At 41.2% G+C, this 17,100-nt stretch overlaps 2 protein-coding genes across 9 annotated transcripts in view; one reads left to right on the forward strand and one right to left on the reverse strand.

Annotated features, from left to right (window-relative positions):
- The window catches only part of Ncald (neurocalcin delta), a 432,081-nt gene that overhangs the window by 102,505 nt on the left and 312,476 nt on the right, over positions 1-17,100 (reverse strand). The gene's annotated exons all lie outside the window — the stretch shown is intronic.
- On the forward strand, positions 15,176-15,478 carry LOC120093876 (60S ribosomal protein L29-like). The gene has a single exon (XM_039080606.1). It carries the CDS (start codon positions 15,176-15,178, stop codon positions 15,476-15,478), a length of 303 nt encoding a protein of 100 aa, XP_038936534.1.

Below are 17,100 nucleotides of genomic sequence, written 5' to 3' on the forward strand. Positions count from 1 at the left end.
GTATAAGAAAATAAGTGCTAATTGAAGCATATGGGTATGTTCGTGTGTGTGTGTGTGTGTGTGTGTGTGTGTGTGTGTGTGTGTGTGTGTGTAGAAGATGGATGCCCTTTAAAAGAGGAACATGGAAGGGCTTCTGTTCCTAAACTAAGTGCAGATTAAGAAGAACACTGTTCCAAACCTGTGTGAGATCACACACATAGGTCTAATGGCCCCAGCCTCCGAGTCCTCTATAGAGAAAGGAGGGGCGTGAGTAGCTAAACACATAGTGACTAAACGTGTCTTAAAATTTGCAAGAATAAGAACTTTAAAAATTCAAGAAGACAAAACCAAAACCTCCAAATAGGACCACCCATACCTAATAGGACCAAGACACACCATAATTAAGATTCTGAAAACTAAAGCCAAATTAATATATATATATATGTATATATATATATATATATATATATTAAAAGTAGCCAGAGAGCTATGGCACCTCTTCTATAAGGAGACACAATTAAAATGGCAGCCAACCTCTCCTGAGAACCTCAGAAGCAATAAGGACACAGCACATTTTCAGGAAGAAAAGGACTCAGTTCAGAATCTCATATTCAGAAAAAAAAAGATATTTTTTCAGTAATAAAAATGAAGTTAAGGCACTCTCAAATGATTAAGAAACTGAAATAATGTGTCACCCACAGGCTTACCACAGAAGATGGACTACAGGAGACTTGGCAATCAGAAGGCAAGCATCACAAGGAATCCTGGCATGCCGTGAAGGAAGAAAGATCACGGAAGTCAGTTACAGCTAAAAGTCATAGATTTCTCTCTACTCGTTTTATAAAGTGTTTGGCATTGGAAACAATCAAAACAACGCCTGCTGTTATTCTAAATGCATATACAGGGAATAGTTACACTAATAGAAAATGTAAGGACACGAAGTTTCTGCATGCCAGCCGGATTGGTAAGAAGAGAAGAGCACAGTGGCGTGTGAGGAGTCGTGCTGTATGGAACAGTCAACAAGAAGGCTACAGTCGGAGATGGGCTTAGAACAGGCAGCGAATCTCAATGACGGCAGAGCAGTGTTCTGTCAGCCACAGCAGGTTCAGAAAACAACAAACTAGAACCATAGGAAACAGAAACATAAAGTAAATGGAGAACTTAATCTTAACAACATCGACGATCATATTAAATATCAATGGTGCGACTATATCGTATAAAAGACAGAGACTAACTGATTACACTTCTCAAAAAGAAGCCAGTAATATGCTGTCTACAAGAAACTCCCTCCCTTCAAAGACAGTTGTTGGTGCATGGTGAAGTTTTACTTACAAAAGACAGAAAAGGATGCATTTTGCAACCACTAATTGAGAAGTCAAGAGTGGGTGTATAAGTGTTAATAAAGACACATTTAAATCTAATTTAAATTCTTAGAGACAAAGATGGCCATTGTTGGTATCAGGAACTGGCTTTACGGTTGGTTGCAGATGGCCTCCGAACCCAGAAATGATGGTGATGTCACCCATAGGCGACAGAGACCCGCGCCATCTGTTGCCATGGCAATCGCCATACACTCCCAGCATCCATTTGGTTTATCTCCCACCTTTACCTGCAAGCGGTTACCTAACTGCATAAATAAAAGGCAGACCCTTCCTGACCTTCGCCCCTCCTTCTCTCTCTTTTCCTCCTTTGCCTCCGTGGTCCCCTTTTGTCCCTTTCCCCCCCACAATAAACCTCTCTTTCATGGAACTGCATTGGCCTGGTTTAGTCTGTCCGGTTGCGAGCAGCAATTCTATCACAACAGCCATGATATAATCTTAAAAGTTTCAATCACCCAAAAAGGTGTATCATTCTAAACGCATGTGCACTGAGCAACAGCCATGCAAAATATTTGAAGTAAAACCCTGCAGAAGTGAAAGAACAGGTGACCGCACAATTACAGTTCTAGCCCCTCTGCTCTTTCAGTCCTGGAAGTAAGCCGGGTCTCAGATATGCTAAGCACTTACTCTACCACTGAGGTAATGTCCTCATCTGTTGGAGACAGCAATGTCTTTTTCTGATTGGTAGAAGGAAAGAAATGAACGAACAAGGAAACAAATGAAACAGCTCAACACCATCAACTGATGGGGTTGAACCGGCATGTGTCAGGGTGCTTCTCTACCAGCAGGTGCCTGCTCTTCCTACCCAGCCAAAAATCCACTGAAAGACACCACCCCTGAGCCACAAAGTTAATGTAAACAAATTAAAATTATAAAGAGGGTTCTCTGACCAATGTGGATTCACAGTGAAAACCAAAAACCAAAAAACAACAGGAGAAACCTCCACATATGTGGAGACTAGGAAAATATGCTTTGAAAATAATCACAAGTTAAATAGAAAGTCATATTTAAAACAAAAAATTAAAACTCAACTGAAAATGAAATTACAACATTCTCTCTCTCTCTCTCTCTCTCTCTCTCTCTCTCTCTCTCTGTGTGTGTGTGTGTGTGTGTGTGTGTGTGTGTGTGTGTGGTGAACTTAATACAGTGTTGGAAGAAAAAGCATGGCACTAAAAGAAAAGATTAGAGAAAAAAATTCTCCCACAATAATCTGTTTTTCAGTATCAAGATGAGCAAGATAGCTGGGCATAGTGGCTCACACCTTTAATCCCAGAACTCAAGAGGCAGAGGCAGGTGGATCTCTGAGTTTGAGGCTAGCCTGGTCTATAGAGCCAGCCAAGGCTACACAGAGAGACCCTGTCTCCAAAAAACAAAACAAAACAAAACAAAATAAAAACAAACAAACAAAAAACAACCAAAAGTCAATAACCAAAAAATAAAATAAAAGGAAAGAAAAGAAGACATGTTAGACATAGACATAGGCAGAATAATGTTAATAAAAGAACAGAAATAAAAATAATTGAAAACAGAAAAAGTTACAAAACTGAGAATAAGCTAGCTATTTAAAACAGGCTTGATCAAGACTGAAGGGAAATTAGGTCTACAGACATGTCACCATCATGAAAGGGATGTCACTATAGAGTCATTATGTAGATGTGGCCAATGTTACAGCTATTAAATTGATAATTTAGGAAAAATGACTCATTTGTGGAAAATGAAAGCTATCAAACCTTACCCAATACAAATGCATGGTTTGAACTATTAACAACATTGAAATAATAATTGTATACTTCTTCTAGGAGAAAAACTCTATAACTACAGGAGAATTCTCAAGAAACAGAGAAAGACTCAACACTACTTGTACACAATCTCCTCAAAAAAAAAAAAAAGAAAAGAAAAAGAAAACCAACAAACACAAAAATGCTTGTTTATTTTAGAAATATGGTAGTATTTGGAGGCCAGAGTTAAAGGAAATATAAAGAAATCCATATGGAGTGTTGGGCAATGTAATCCCTAAGTATACACGCAAAGGATTGTACACTGCAATTGTTCAAGTTTGTTACCATGGCAAACGTACACAAACCCCAGACTTCAGAGAGAAGAGTAAACATTTTCTCTCACATGAGGAACAAGGTGAGGCCAAGCACAGTTATTCAACAATAAACCAGAAGTTCTAGTAACCCAAGAGAAGTAGTGCAGAGAGAGCTGGTCAAAGCACCCCACCGGCATGCACAGCAATGTCAGAATAAAATCTTGCTTCCTGCAATCAGCGTACATTACTAAAAATAAATTAAACTTGTCCATCCCCCTCAAAGAAATTCAATTTTGCAGACTAAAAAGGAAGTAATAAAAATGTTCTCTATTAACTCTGGATGAAGTAATTATCTGTTCAGAAAATACTAGAGAATTCATAGCACAAACAACAGTGAAAAATCCTCTACGGTTAATGGGTGGATTCAGGAAGGTTGCGAGATGAAAAATAAGTACAAAAATAAAATGTATTCCTGTGAATTAGTAACGGACCCCCAGAAACTGCATCGTAAAAATTAATGGCATTTACAGCACATTTGTAAAACTGTGCAAGGGTCACAGCGAGAGGAGTTAAGCAAGGCTCCCGTAACAGAGAGGAGCTGTGTGCACACACCGGAAGACGCAACATAGTAAAGGCTTCAGTGTTCCTTTCACTGATATGCAGGATCGACTTGCTTCTGTTAAAAACTGAGGCAAGATTTCTTTAGTAGATATAACCAAATTTGTTATAAAATGATGTGGGAAAAGTATGGAATTCTAATAGCTAAGATAATTTTGGATAAAACAATTAAAACAGAAGAGGCCATGTTACCTGATTTTGAAACGTATCACATGGGTATAATTACCAAGAGTGTCGGCACTGGCTTAAGGAGAGCGACAGATCAGTGCTCCCGGGGGAGGAAAACTAGGAGCCTCATAAGTAGCCTCTGTGTACGCATTAAAGCATGAGCAGACTGTGGGGGAGTCGCGCTGTTCTTTGTCTTGTTTTGATTCACGCGGGGCTTTACTGTACCCTTCAGGCTGGCCTCAATCTTAGGGTCCTTCTGCCTCCACTTCCTGAACACTGGGAGGATACTGGATTCCTCGTGTTTCCTTGCCCTTCCCCTGGTGGTCTTGAATTTGCTCTCTAGCCCAGGCTGGCCTCCTTCCCAAAATCCTCCTGTCTTAGCTTAACAAAAGTCAGTCGTGGAAGTGCAGGCAGGCCATGTACCACCACCATCTCTGGCTCAGGCCAACTGATTTTTGGCCATGATGTAGAAACAATTACATAGACTAAGGAAATTCTCCTCAGCATAATGTAATGGAGCAATTAGTTATCTATACGGGAGAAAGAACCTGATCCCGAACCCCTCACCTTAACGTACAAATTCATTAGGTGGGTATATGGAGCTGTACAACTTGGAAAAGAAACGTTAAGGAAAATTTGGGAGGTCTACGCGTAAGAGACACTGAGGTCCAACACTAAGGCACAACTTAGAAAGGAAGAGAGCTATACATTGCCCAAGGACCTGCTAAGACCATGAGATGTCCAGGAGCAGACTGGAAGGACACATGACTCATACCGAGGCCTCAGGAAGAACCCCCAGATCCAACAGTGATCAACCCAGCTAGAAAAGGGGCGAAAGACATGCGAATAAGTGTTATCAAAAACACAAAAAATAGGCACACAGAGAGAGTTTTCATGCCCCTACTTGTAAGAGCTTTTCTGTATTGTCACCTTGACTAGACTTAGAGTCACCTGGGACACACACTTGCAAGTGTGAGGGCATTTCCTGAGAGGCTTAACTGAGGAGGGGAGACCTGCCTTGTAGATAGGTAGCACCATTTACAGATGAGGACCTCAGACTGAGTAAAAAGCCTTATAGACATATTCGCCAGAAAAACAAGTATGATTGATTTTAAAATCTCCTGAAAAAATCATATTACACTTACATACACATAAATATTTAAGGATTTATTGTATCTGTATGTGTGAGAGCTTGTGTGTGTATGTGTGCATGTGTATGCCATGTGTGTGTCAGTGCCTGTAGAAGAAGGTGTCAGAACCCCCTGAAGTTGAACTTACAGATAACTGAGCAACTGTGTTGGTATTGGGAACTGAATCAGGGTCTTCTGCAAGAACTACTAGTGTCCTTAAACTGAGCCATCTCTCCAGACCATATATACATATACATATACTTATACATATACATACACATACATACACACACACACATATATATATATACATATATATATATATATAAAATGGCTTAATTTCATGGAAGCAGATGGGAAGGAAGGAAAGGGGATGAGGAGAACAGTGGGAACAGATTAAGAAAAGACCACAATGATTACATATATATGTATATATATATGTATATGTATAATGTGTGTGTGCGTATGTATGTGTGTGTGTGTGTGTGTGTGTGTGTACGGCATATACACACATGTCCCAGTAAAATGTTTCTTTGAACCTAACAAAAAATAATAGCAGTAAAACAGCAGTAAAACATCACCATCATACGGGCATCCAAGAATGAAGAAATAGTTATTCAGGAGAATGTAGAACTCTGAAAAAGCACTGAGGTCTGTTCCACAGCACTAGAGTGATTCCTCCCTCTCTTCTGAGTCCTCAGCTCAGTGTGATAGTCATTCCTTTCTGAGAAGGTGGGGCATCCTTTTTTCTTCAATTTTAAACCAAGGGACAAACCTCTCCCTAGGAGAGGCAGACTCTCCAGCTGCCAGGTTGAATCCCTTGTGCATGTAGCCAAGAGACTGGGGGGCTTCTTCCTTCTCTCTTTTCAAAAAGAATGCCTTTAAAATGTAGTATTATTACTATTTATTGTCATCATCAGTATTATTCTATGTGTATGTGTGCGCACACGCACAGCATGTATGTGGAAGTCAGAGGACAACTTTCAGTTCTCTCTCCCATCATGAGTTCTAGGGATCCAGGGATTGAATTCAGACGGTCAAAAGTGGCTATGCTCTTTGCAAACAAGAGTTCACAGTACAGGAGAACCTCATTCAAACAGCCATGATGCAAAGACTTAAAAGCCTGAGGCAGGAGAATCATGAGTGTGAAGTTAGCCAGGGTTGCCTAGTTGCCACCCTAACTTGCATAATGAGACTCTAAATCAATAAGGAAAATAATTTAACCAAATGAACAGATTAAAAAAGCAGTGATAACAGAGGAAGAGTAAGGAGACTGGTGTCCCAAACCTCCACATTTACAGTGCCTTAAAGGGGCAGCTTTTCAGAAAAAGTCATAAAACAAAAGAGCATGTGACAGACAGACAGACAGACAGATGAGATTGGTAGGTAGACAGATAGGTAGACAGACAGACAGACAGATAGGTTATAATATAGACAAAATAGTCGCATGTGAGAAGATCCAGTCTGGTATTTGACAGACTTCACAGCAGCCATTATGAAGATGCTAAGTGAGCAAAGGAAGCCATGGTTTATGAGATGAAAGAAACTACCATGGCAGTGTCCCATCAAATGGAAAACACCAAAGAGAGGCCAAAGTTGTGTGAAAGAACAAAATGGAAATTCTAGGGAGTTTCCAGAAATGCTGGAGTTAAACTTCAGTATAGGAAATGAACAGTAGAAAAAAGAACCCATGAGGTTGAAGGTGGATTAGCAGGGATTATGCAACACGCAGGACAATGTACACACACACACACACACACACACACACACACACACACACACAAGCTTCTTCAAATGAGAGAAAAAAGTCTTATCCTGTGCCTCCAATACACTCAGTGAAGTCCAAGTGGGTTAGGCACAAAAGGTCCTATCCACACATACTATACGGAAAATGCTAAAAGACTAAGACAAAAGAGAATATTGGAAACAGCAGGAGAGGGCTGTGGTGCTTCTGTGGGTAAGTCACTTACTGAGAACTCTGGGGATTGCAGTTCAGAACCCACAGAAAATCAAAGCAGGCAGTATAGCTCACCATCCCAGCACACAGGGCATTGAGACAGAAGGTCCCCAGGGCGAGGTGGCCAGCTAGACTAGCAGACTTGGTAAGTTCTGAGTTTAAGTGAGACAGCCTGCTTCAACACAGAAGGCAGAGGGTGATTGAAGAGCGCATCCAGTGTAAACATAAACATACACACACACACACACACATACACACATACACACACACATACACACATACACACACATACACACACACACAGCCATATGCATGAGGCCATGTACACACATGCATACATACCATGTACATTACACATGAGTCTACATGTCCACACATGAGAACATGGATATACATACGTGTGTGCATATACATACACATAATAAAAGAAAACTCGCTCGTTACCTACAAGGGAACAAGATTAACAACTTACCCTCCAACAGAAATACTGGAGGACAGAAAGCAGTAGGAAGGCATAGTCATGCGAGCGGCTGAAACCACGGAAGGAATGGTCACAGAGAATGCTGAAACAATGGTGCACCTGCACCTCACAATGCCTCATGCTTGGTGGCTTATGTGTTTAAAGCCTGTATTTCCACTTTGTACACTTGATGACACCTAAAACTGCAGCACAGCATTGTACTTGCTATTATGATTGCTCTTTTTTCAAAACTGAGAAAATAGAACAGAAATATGTTGGCTTGCTGATATTAGCTTTCCTCTTAAGGAAGGCATCCATTAAAAAAGCAGTACCACAGGGAGATAAAGAGATGGTTCAGTGGTTTAAACACAGACTGTTCTTTACAGAGGACCCTGATTCAGTTTCTAGCATCTACATGGCAGCTCACAATTTTTCTGGGGGATTCAGAGCCCTCTCTGACCTCTGTGGGCATCAAGCATGCATATGGTACACAGACATACATACTGAAAAAATGTTCATACACATAAAACAATCTAAAGAAATAGTAATAGTAATAGTAATAATAATAATAATAATAATAATAATAATAAACATCACATACAAATAACTACTGACACCTAGTTTTTCAAAGATGGTTCTATAATGATGTTTACACAGGCATATATAAAACAAGAGTCCCAGCATTGCAACCAATGTGAATCTTGCTTCAATAAAATCCAGTGTTTAGAAATCACAGTAGAGTAGCTGCGATGATGGGTCAATGGTTAAGAACACTGGCTGCTCTTCTAGAGGACCTGGGCTTAATTCCCATCACCCACATGATGTCTAACTACCTGTAACTCCAGTCCCAAGGGATCTGCCACCCTCCTCTGATTTCTTTGGGCACAGCACTCACTTGGTACACAGATGTACACACCCCCCAAACACCCATACACAAAAATAAACAATTTAAAAAAATTGTAAAAGTCTTGATGTAGCAAAAATAATCAGGAAAATCAAAGCTTATATCTTCTGATGTCTATAAAAAGTTAATTTCAGAAAAAAAGCCTGTTTTATTGTATTTTCTCAGAAAGTTGTCTGTCTAAAGGATGTGGACATCAATATTCTTTAGATCATTCAGCTACTGATTTAAGTTATTCTGTTTGGGCAACGTGCCCAATGGATATTCCTCTGCTCCCACCCTTATCTTTGGAAGTAACGAAGACATCATTTTTCACAGAAAAGAGGAATTCAGGTCATCAAATAGCTGACATTAAACTAGCAATCTCTCAGACCACCTAGTCTTGCCAAATGTTTCCAGCTTTGAAAATGGATGAAGGAAGGGGCCCAGAAGCAAAATGAGGATGGACTGTGGAGTCTGGGCAGTGACAGGAAATAGATCATCCATTAGAGTCCACAGCACTAAGCTCAACGTTGAGTTTAGCCCAGTGAGACCTGTTTCAGGACCTCTGATCTGTAGACCTGGGATATAAACATTGGTGTGCCCTGCAGCTGTGAATCCCCAGTGTTTGTTACTGCAGCCGCAGGAGAGAAACATGAACACATCGTGGAATGAAGACGAGTCCTGCCTGGAGGAGCTTGTGGAGAGAAGGGGAGAGAGTCAATGTCTCAAAGGAAGTCTAAGGAAGTACAGTGGGGTTTCAGGTTTTGGCAGAGGGAGTAGTCCTTCCATCCGAGAGCAAAACCACTCTGCAAGGACTGTTGAGTGCCTTTAGGAAGCCTCCTTGGGACAAAGGGCAGCCTAGATGTATAAATGTTTCTTCTGTTTCCTCAGATGATGGGATGGGATGAGAGCCACACCCAAGCTTTATGAGTACATGGCTTGGACTGAGCCCAGAGTGTTTTTAACTATCTCTAGGACCAGGCCCAGAAGCTTCTAGCCGCTATACCATCTAATCTTCTGTTACCCCAGACCTTGAAAACTTCAGCTTACAGCCTCCATCTGCTAACCTAGGTTTTGAAGGTTTCAGCCTTTGAGACTTACTGCTGAATAAGCTCACCATTTCTAGCTCTTTCTGAACTCTGGCTGGCTGGTTCAACTCAGCTGTTCTGGTTCAAACCCCTCTCTAAGCTGACTGATTCAAACTGGCTTCTCATCAAAATTGCTCTGCTTGGCCTCAAACTAACTCAGGCAATCTGCTCTAATCTTCTGGCTCCTGGCTTCACCTGCAATCTGCCTCTGTAGAGCTGTCCCTGGTAAAAATGGCTCCTCTCCCTCTCTCTCAGTGCTGTCCTCTTCAATTGCCACACTTTCCTGTCTACTCTTGTGAAAGTTGGGCATATTCTATCTCTGACTCATTCTGTCAAATCTCTCTCTGATTCACCACTTTGTCTGCCTCTCAATTAGATATCACTTTCAAACATGGCTGTTTTCTTCTACAAACTAACTTCACCATCACTGTTTGGGATTAAAGGTGTGTACTAAGGCTGTGTCTGTATTTCAGTTGGATCACACAGACCTAGAAGGTCTTTGGATGTGATCTCTTACCAGAGTAGCCAGATCGCTGGCTTGAAAGTCCTCTAAATGGATGCCTTTAGCAGTTTTTTTGTATTCCAGGTCAAAGGTTGTGTTAAACAGCAAGCAAGAAACAAAACCAAAGTCTATAAGCTGTGGGTTTTTTTTTCTTGTTTGTTTTTTGTCCCGTTTAATGCTATTTGAAGGTTTATTTATTTATTTATCTCTATTTTATTTGGGTATGCTTCTACATGTACATCTGTGCATCATGTGTGTGACTGGCGCCAGCAGAGGCCAGAAGAGGGAGTCAGATCTTCTGGAACTGGAGTTAAAGGGGGTTGCACACCTCCATGTAGCTTTAGGGATCTGAATCCAGGAGGAGCAAGTGCTCCTGACTATTGAGCTACCTCTCCAGGCTCAAGGCAGTGCCTAAATCATCTCCACAGAAGGTCTGACCAGCACTGCAGGACAGGTTTGTCCCCAGAAAGGCTGGGATGGTAAATATGTGAGTTGTCCCAAGGAATCCTCTTGTCAAACCTGCCTGGAGGCCGTGGCAGTCTTTTGCATTTGTTATGTGTGTGTGTGTGTGTGTGTGTGTGTGTGTGTGTGTGTGTGTGTGTGTATGCGTGTGCTTGTGTGTGGGTGTGTGGTATGTTTAAAACATAAACATCAACTAACAAATAACTAAGATTCAAGTTCTCTCTGAAGAGGCCATGTGGTTATTCAAGGATCACCAGTGGAGATCGAATTGTCTCATTCCAGCTCGTTCCCAAACACCTCCAAACCTTCCACAACTTGATTTCCTCCATGAAAGTGAGATGCTCATTATCAAGTTTCTGGTAACACAAAGCTGCCCATATTTTCTGAGACCTGCTATGATATTAGCAATTTCCACAAGAGCCAAGAGTCACTGTGCCCAGGTATGGCAGAGACAGGAGACTAAGACATCTTCTAGAGCAACAAGATTGGTACAGGCTTTTCCTCTAAGCAGGTATTCTCTACATCACTGTTGCCTTTTCTCTAAGCATATTTTAAAAGAAATTTTCTTATAAATCCTACTTCAAGATAGAAATGATGGGTGTGGAAAGGCAGATGGAAAGGTCCTTTACCAAACAAAGGGGAGTCTAAAGTCAAGATGAATGGAAGAACTTGTATTTAAAACATATTTATTTGTATATACTACTATTATTAGTGTTAGTGTTATGTGTATGTGTGGAGGGTACATGGGGTCCGTAGAGCATGTGTGGAGTTGACAGCCTTAGGAGTGGGTTCTTTCCTTTCACCTTGTTGAACCAAGCTCTCTCTTGTTTCTTCCAGCTTGTGTATTCCTGACTAACTGGATCACGAGTTTTCTAGCAATTCTCCTGTCTCCGTTTTCCACCTCGCCATAGGAATTCTAGGATTGCATATCTATGCACCACAACCAGCTTTTTATATGGATTTCAGGGACTGGTCAGGTCATTAGTTTGTGGGGTAAACACTTCCCCTAGTGAGCCATTCTGTTGGCCCTAAATAGGTTTCTAACCCATTAGTGCCATCCACTTGAGAATGAGGAGCAACAGAAGCCTCTATAAGAGTAAAGGCCATGGAGTCAGAACCTCACCAGCATGTTTCCAGACATCTTCTCCGAATTTTCCGGACCTTCCCAAGGCCTGCAAGCCCTTTAGTTCTCGGAAGCACATCGGCGTCATGCCAATACCTTGCTTTTCGCCTCAGCAGCTGTAGGAGACGTTTTCTGCTCAAATGCAAAGGTAACTTAGACAATCAGCCTGGGTTTCCACAATTAGCTCAACTAACATCTCAAAAATCGAAACAGACCTGGGACACGCCAGATCAATGGATAGATTCGTTTACACTTTTTAATGAGTGTTGTCTATGTGCAGGGCTGTCTGAAAAGCTGAAGGATAGGATGCTAAACGAAAAAGACACGGACCTTGGCCGTGTGGAGTTTCATGGTTGTCAAAAATTGTCAATAGGCTTTCTAGCAATTCTCTTGTCTCCACAAAAAAAAAAAAAAAAAAAAAAAGCATCATTTGCTTAATGATGATGGCTATAGAAAGATCCAATGCTGGCCCGAGAGGATCTAAGCCAGCTTGGGATTTCACTGAAGGGACCCCCAGGACACTGAGAATTAGCTGGTTTCAACATAGCAAGCAGTGTGCCTCATGGATGCGAGACGTAGCTGGCAAATTAGCAGAACGGAAAGAGAGCATAGGATGGCAGACTGCTAATGTGAGTACATGGTAAACCAGGGCAGTATGGAATATCGTATTGTTGATATAGTGGTAGGGATTCAATGTGTGCCCTTGCACATGCTGGGCATGAACATCCTCCACCGGGCTACATTCCCTACCTGGTCTTTTTATTTTAAGACAGGGTCCCACTAAACTGCCCAAGCTACCACTGAACTTGTGATCCTCTTGCCTCAGTCTCAGAAGTATCTAGGATTAAGGGCCCACCTTTATGCAATAATTTGCAAGCCAGAGGAACAAAGGGGTAACCAAACTCCTGATTAACATGTGGTCAGTAGCAGGTGAAAGTGGGGAATTTAGGTCATCTAACTTCAAGGTGAATTAGAAGATTTTAAAATAAGGCTTTTAAAGATTTCATTCCTCATTTCTAAAGATAACACATGCTAATTATAGAGCCAAAAGACATTTTACATTAGCAGGCAAAGGCACTGTGAAAATGCTACTCAGGTTGCAGAGTCTGTGACACACAGAAGACTTGTGTCCAACATGATCAATCCCAGGATCAAGACATTGTAAATATGCATTTAATCGTTAGGTTGCTCTAGTATACCTTAGAAAATCTAGGGTTATGATAAAAAAATCTTTAAACTAAGGTCCCCCTACCCTTCCAAAATGTTGGCAACTTGCTCAGTTCTTACTATATTAGTTGAAGATTTGAAGGTATTTATGCCCACAAAATGTCTCTGGAAAATGCTATCAGGATACATAACCTGAATAACTCATATTTTAAAACAATGAATCAATGATTAATAATCTTCCTAAATGGGAACGTAAAGGCCAGATTTTTCACTAGTGAATTATGCTAAACAAGGATGAAGTTACAGCAATTTTCTATGGTGTCTTAGAGGATTAAAGCAAAAGGAATCCTTGCTATCCCATTCCATAAGGCCGACGTCACCCTAACGTTGAATCCTTACAAGGAAACAGCAGAACAATTCCTCTCATGGATACAGTTGCAAAAATCCTCAAGGAAACCCTGCAAATCCAACCTAGTAGTGCTTAAAGAACTGTATGCTACAAGGAGCAAGTAAGAAGTCAGGTGCAGCTCATGGTTTTCACATGTTTATGTAATCAGTCCCAGGAATGGGTAAAAACGATGTTTCATATGATCATTTAAAAAGGCGCAGCAAAGCTCTTGACAAAATGCAACATTCGTTTCTGATGAGAACTTTCAGTAAATAAGACTAAAAGAGACCTTCCCAACTCAGTAAGGAATAACTTCAGAGGACCCATAGCTGCTCACATTTTAGCGTTTGATGCTAAAACTTCCCTACCAAGATCAGCAACAAGGTAGCAATGGTGCCCCGCGTCACCCCTCTCCAACATTCCTGCGAATACTAGAAAATTCAATAGAAAAGAAAAGTGATATTGAAAGTAAGAAAAAAAATCTGTTTGCAGATAGCACGATCCTATGTAACAGAAATGCAGATGAAGGCCAGGAAGTGGTGAATCATACCTTTAATCCAGGTACTCAGGAGGCAGAAGCAGGTGGATCCCTGAGCTCGAGACCAGGCTGGTCTACAGAGTGAGTTCTAGGACAGCCAAAGCTACACAGAGGAACCCTGTCTTGAAAACAAACAAACTAATAAATAAATAAAATAAAAATTAAAAAGGAGAAAGAAAAATGCAAGTGAGTCAGCGATCTCTTCCTGAGAAAGTAGCGACAGCAAGACTGTAAGACACAAGGTTTGTTACAAACATGGCTACTTTTCTCATGTTCTGTATATTAATGGGCATGTAGAATTTGAAGTTAAAACCACAGTATCATTCCAGTTAGCACCTCCTAAAATGAAATTCCTAGGTCTCACCTAACTAAATACTCAAGGCACAAGGAGAATGCTAAAACTTGATGACTAGAGTCAAAGGACTGAGGACAGGAGACATTCCACGTCAGAGATAGGTAGTGTTGCCAGTGTCGCCTCTCCCCAGCACGTGGGGCAACATGGCAACCTTGTTCTGAACACACAGCATGCACATTTTACCCTGTGCCTGCTGTCACCCCAAGACAGTTCAGTGCAGATTCAAGGCTGCCTTGGTTATGACCTGTAGTGATTTTAATGTACAAAGTTTTTGTCCAGACCAAGTCATTTTGCTCTTACAGAAAAATAACAATTTAATTCCAGAAAACAAAAGCTGAGTATCTTCTTGCCATCACTCCTCAGCACGTATGAAATCAGTGTATCTTCGGATTGAATTTTTGTTATGAGATCCAATTCTTTAAAAATTGTCGTTTGAATTGTCGACTTGAATTTCATTAAAGTCATTAAGTGGATTTTTGGCTTAAGACCGAATTCCCAACAATTTCTGAAATGGCCTTAAACATTTGTCATGTTATACAAAGCAGTGTTCTCAGCAATAATGATTATAAAATCAAAATATTAATTAGCTGAAAAATATTGAAGATAATTCCCTCTACAGTATCAAATATTCATCCAAGACCTACTTTTTATGTAAAAATAAACATGGCCATCAATCTCATTAGTAATAAGTTTGCTTTCACATTTCATGAATGGTATAATTATGTGTGTACCAAGGAACAATTTTTAAAATAAACTTTTTGCTTTCTCTTCCAGTCCCAGGCGCTGTGGGAGCCGCGGGTTACCATGCAGACACCGCCACGTCCAAGAATCACACCACACACAAACGGTCCCGCAAATGGCACAGAAATGGCCTCAAGAAATTCTGATCATACAAAGCTCTTAAGAAGGTTGACACCCCCCCCCCCCCGCCAAGTTCCTGAGAAGAATGCACTTTGCCAAGAAGCACAACAAGGAAGGCTTGAAGAAGATGCAGGCCAACAACGCAAAGACATTGAGCGCATGCGCAGACGCCATCAAGGCCCTTGGGAAGTCTAAGTCGGTTAAACCCAAGATGCCAAGGGCCCCAGTTGCAAACTCAGCCGTCTTCCTGGGAAGCTTGGGAAGTGGATTCGAAGCTATGTGGCCAAGGATCATAGACGCTGCCAACCAAAGCACAAGGCTCAAGGCAGAGGCTTCAGCCCCAGTTCAGGCCCCCAAAAGTGCACAGGCCTCTGTGAAGTCCCCATAGCTTCTGCCAATGTGAGGACAGATGGGCGGTTGTGACATACCTACCTACACACTATTTGCAGACGACCAGTGTCTTATGCTGTGTTTTACAAATAAACTTGAGGCAAGATATAAAAAATAAAATACAACAAACTTATTAGCAATTTTTAAATCTTTATAAACCTGTAGACCTGGGTCACATTAAGATTCCATTGTGAAAAGGGTTGCAAATAGGAAAAGTTTAAACAACAACAACTACAACTTCCTATCTCTAGATGCAGTAGAGTCCAATCAAATTCCCAGAGGTTTGTTCGTGGGACGTCCACAAAGTGATCATGAACTTCCTCCAAGGAGGCTAGGCTAGACCACCACAAGATGGAAGGGAAAGCACAAAGGCTGGGGCTGCGGGTGAGTGAGGTCAAGATTTAAAGCTACACTGAGTATGGGAGCCGAGGCTCACAGACAGACTCACCTATCGTCACCTAATCAAACGGCAATGAGATGAAGCAATGACAGTCTTTCCAAGACAAGCCTGCTAGGTGCTGGGGATATGGTCAGGCTAGAGGGACTGCACGATACAAATGAGGCTCTGGGTTCTGGAACAACTGAGTGACCAGATGCAAAAAAGAGAGAATTTAGCACTAATTTTATTAAAACCTGCACAAAAGTTGGCTACTAGTTTATCACAGTGGTGGGCATTTCGGAAGGCATAGGAGGAAGGAGTTGGGAATAGAAATGATCAAGATACATTGTATCCTCTCATGAAACTGTTAAAGAACAAATACATATTTTCAGAAGGATAATCAGTCTTAAGTAAACTGGAAATGCTAGCCACCCCAGAGCAGTGTTCTTAACCTTCCTCATGCTTAGACCCTTTAACACAGCTCCTCATGCTGTGGTGACCCTAATCGTAAAATTATTTTCATTGCTAGTTGATAATTGTAATTTTACTAATGTTATAAATTGTAATGTAAATAACTGTCTTTTCCAGGGGTCTTAGGTGACCCCTGGGAAAGGGTCATTCAGCCTTAGGTTGAGAACCAGTGCCCTAGAAGCTAATCAAGGAGAAGGCCGGTGTGATTGTTGCTGAATTGGGCTTTGGTCTAAATCCACAAGCATGAGTCATGAGAGAAGTACTTGATTAAAAAGTACCATTAAAAATTTACTAAAAATTTGTATTAAAACATCATTTTTATTATTTAAAAACAAAACAAAACCTTCTAGAGCTAGAGAAATGGTTCATCAGTTAAGAGCACTTGTTACCCTTTGCTCTTCTAGAGAACCCGAGTCACTCCCACTGAACAGCTCATCAACTCCTGCTGCTCCAGAGAGCTGATGCCTTCTCTTGTCTTCTGTGGGTGCATATGTGTGAGTACACATATGTATACACTCACACATACATGTGCACAAGTTCAAAGTAATTTAAATTAGAAAACTAAAACTTCTTATGAGGCTGGAGAGACAGTTCAGTAGGTAAGGTTTGCAGGAAAGCATGACACTGGGGTTTATTCCCGGCACCCTGGGCACCAGGATGACAGCATGTCAGAGCAAGGGAAACCAAGGCAGGGCAGATCAGTGATCTCCAGGTTCAATGACAGACCGTGTCTCAAACGTTAGGATTGCAGAGGACATCTAAAACCAATC

This window comes from Rattus norvegicus, chromosome 7, assembly GCF_036323735.1.
Source record: "Rattus norvegicus strain BN/NHsdMcwi chromosome 7, GRCr8, whole genome shotgun sequence".
In the NCBI taxonomy this organism is placed as follows: domain Eukaryota; kingdom Metazoa; phylum Chordata; class Mammalia; order Rodentia; family Muridae; genus Rattus; species Rattus norvegicus.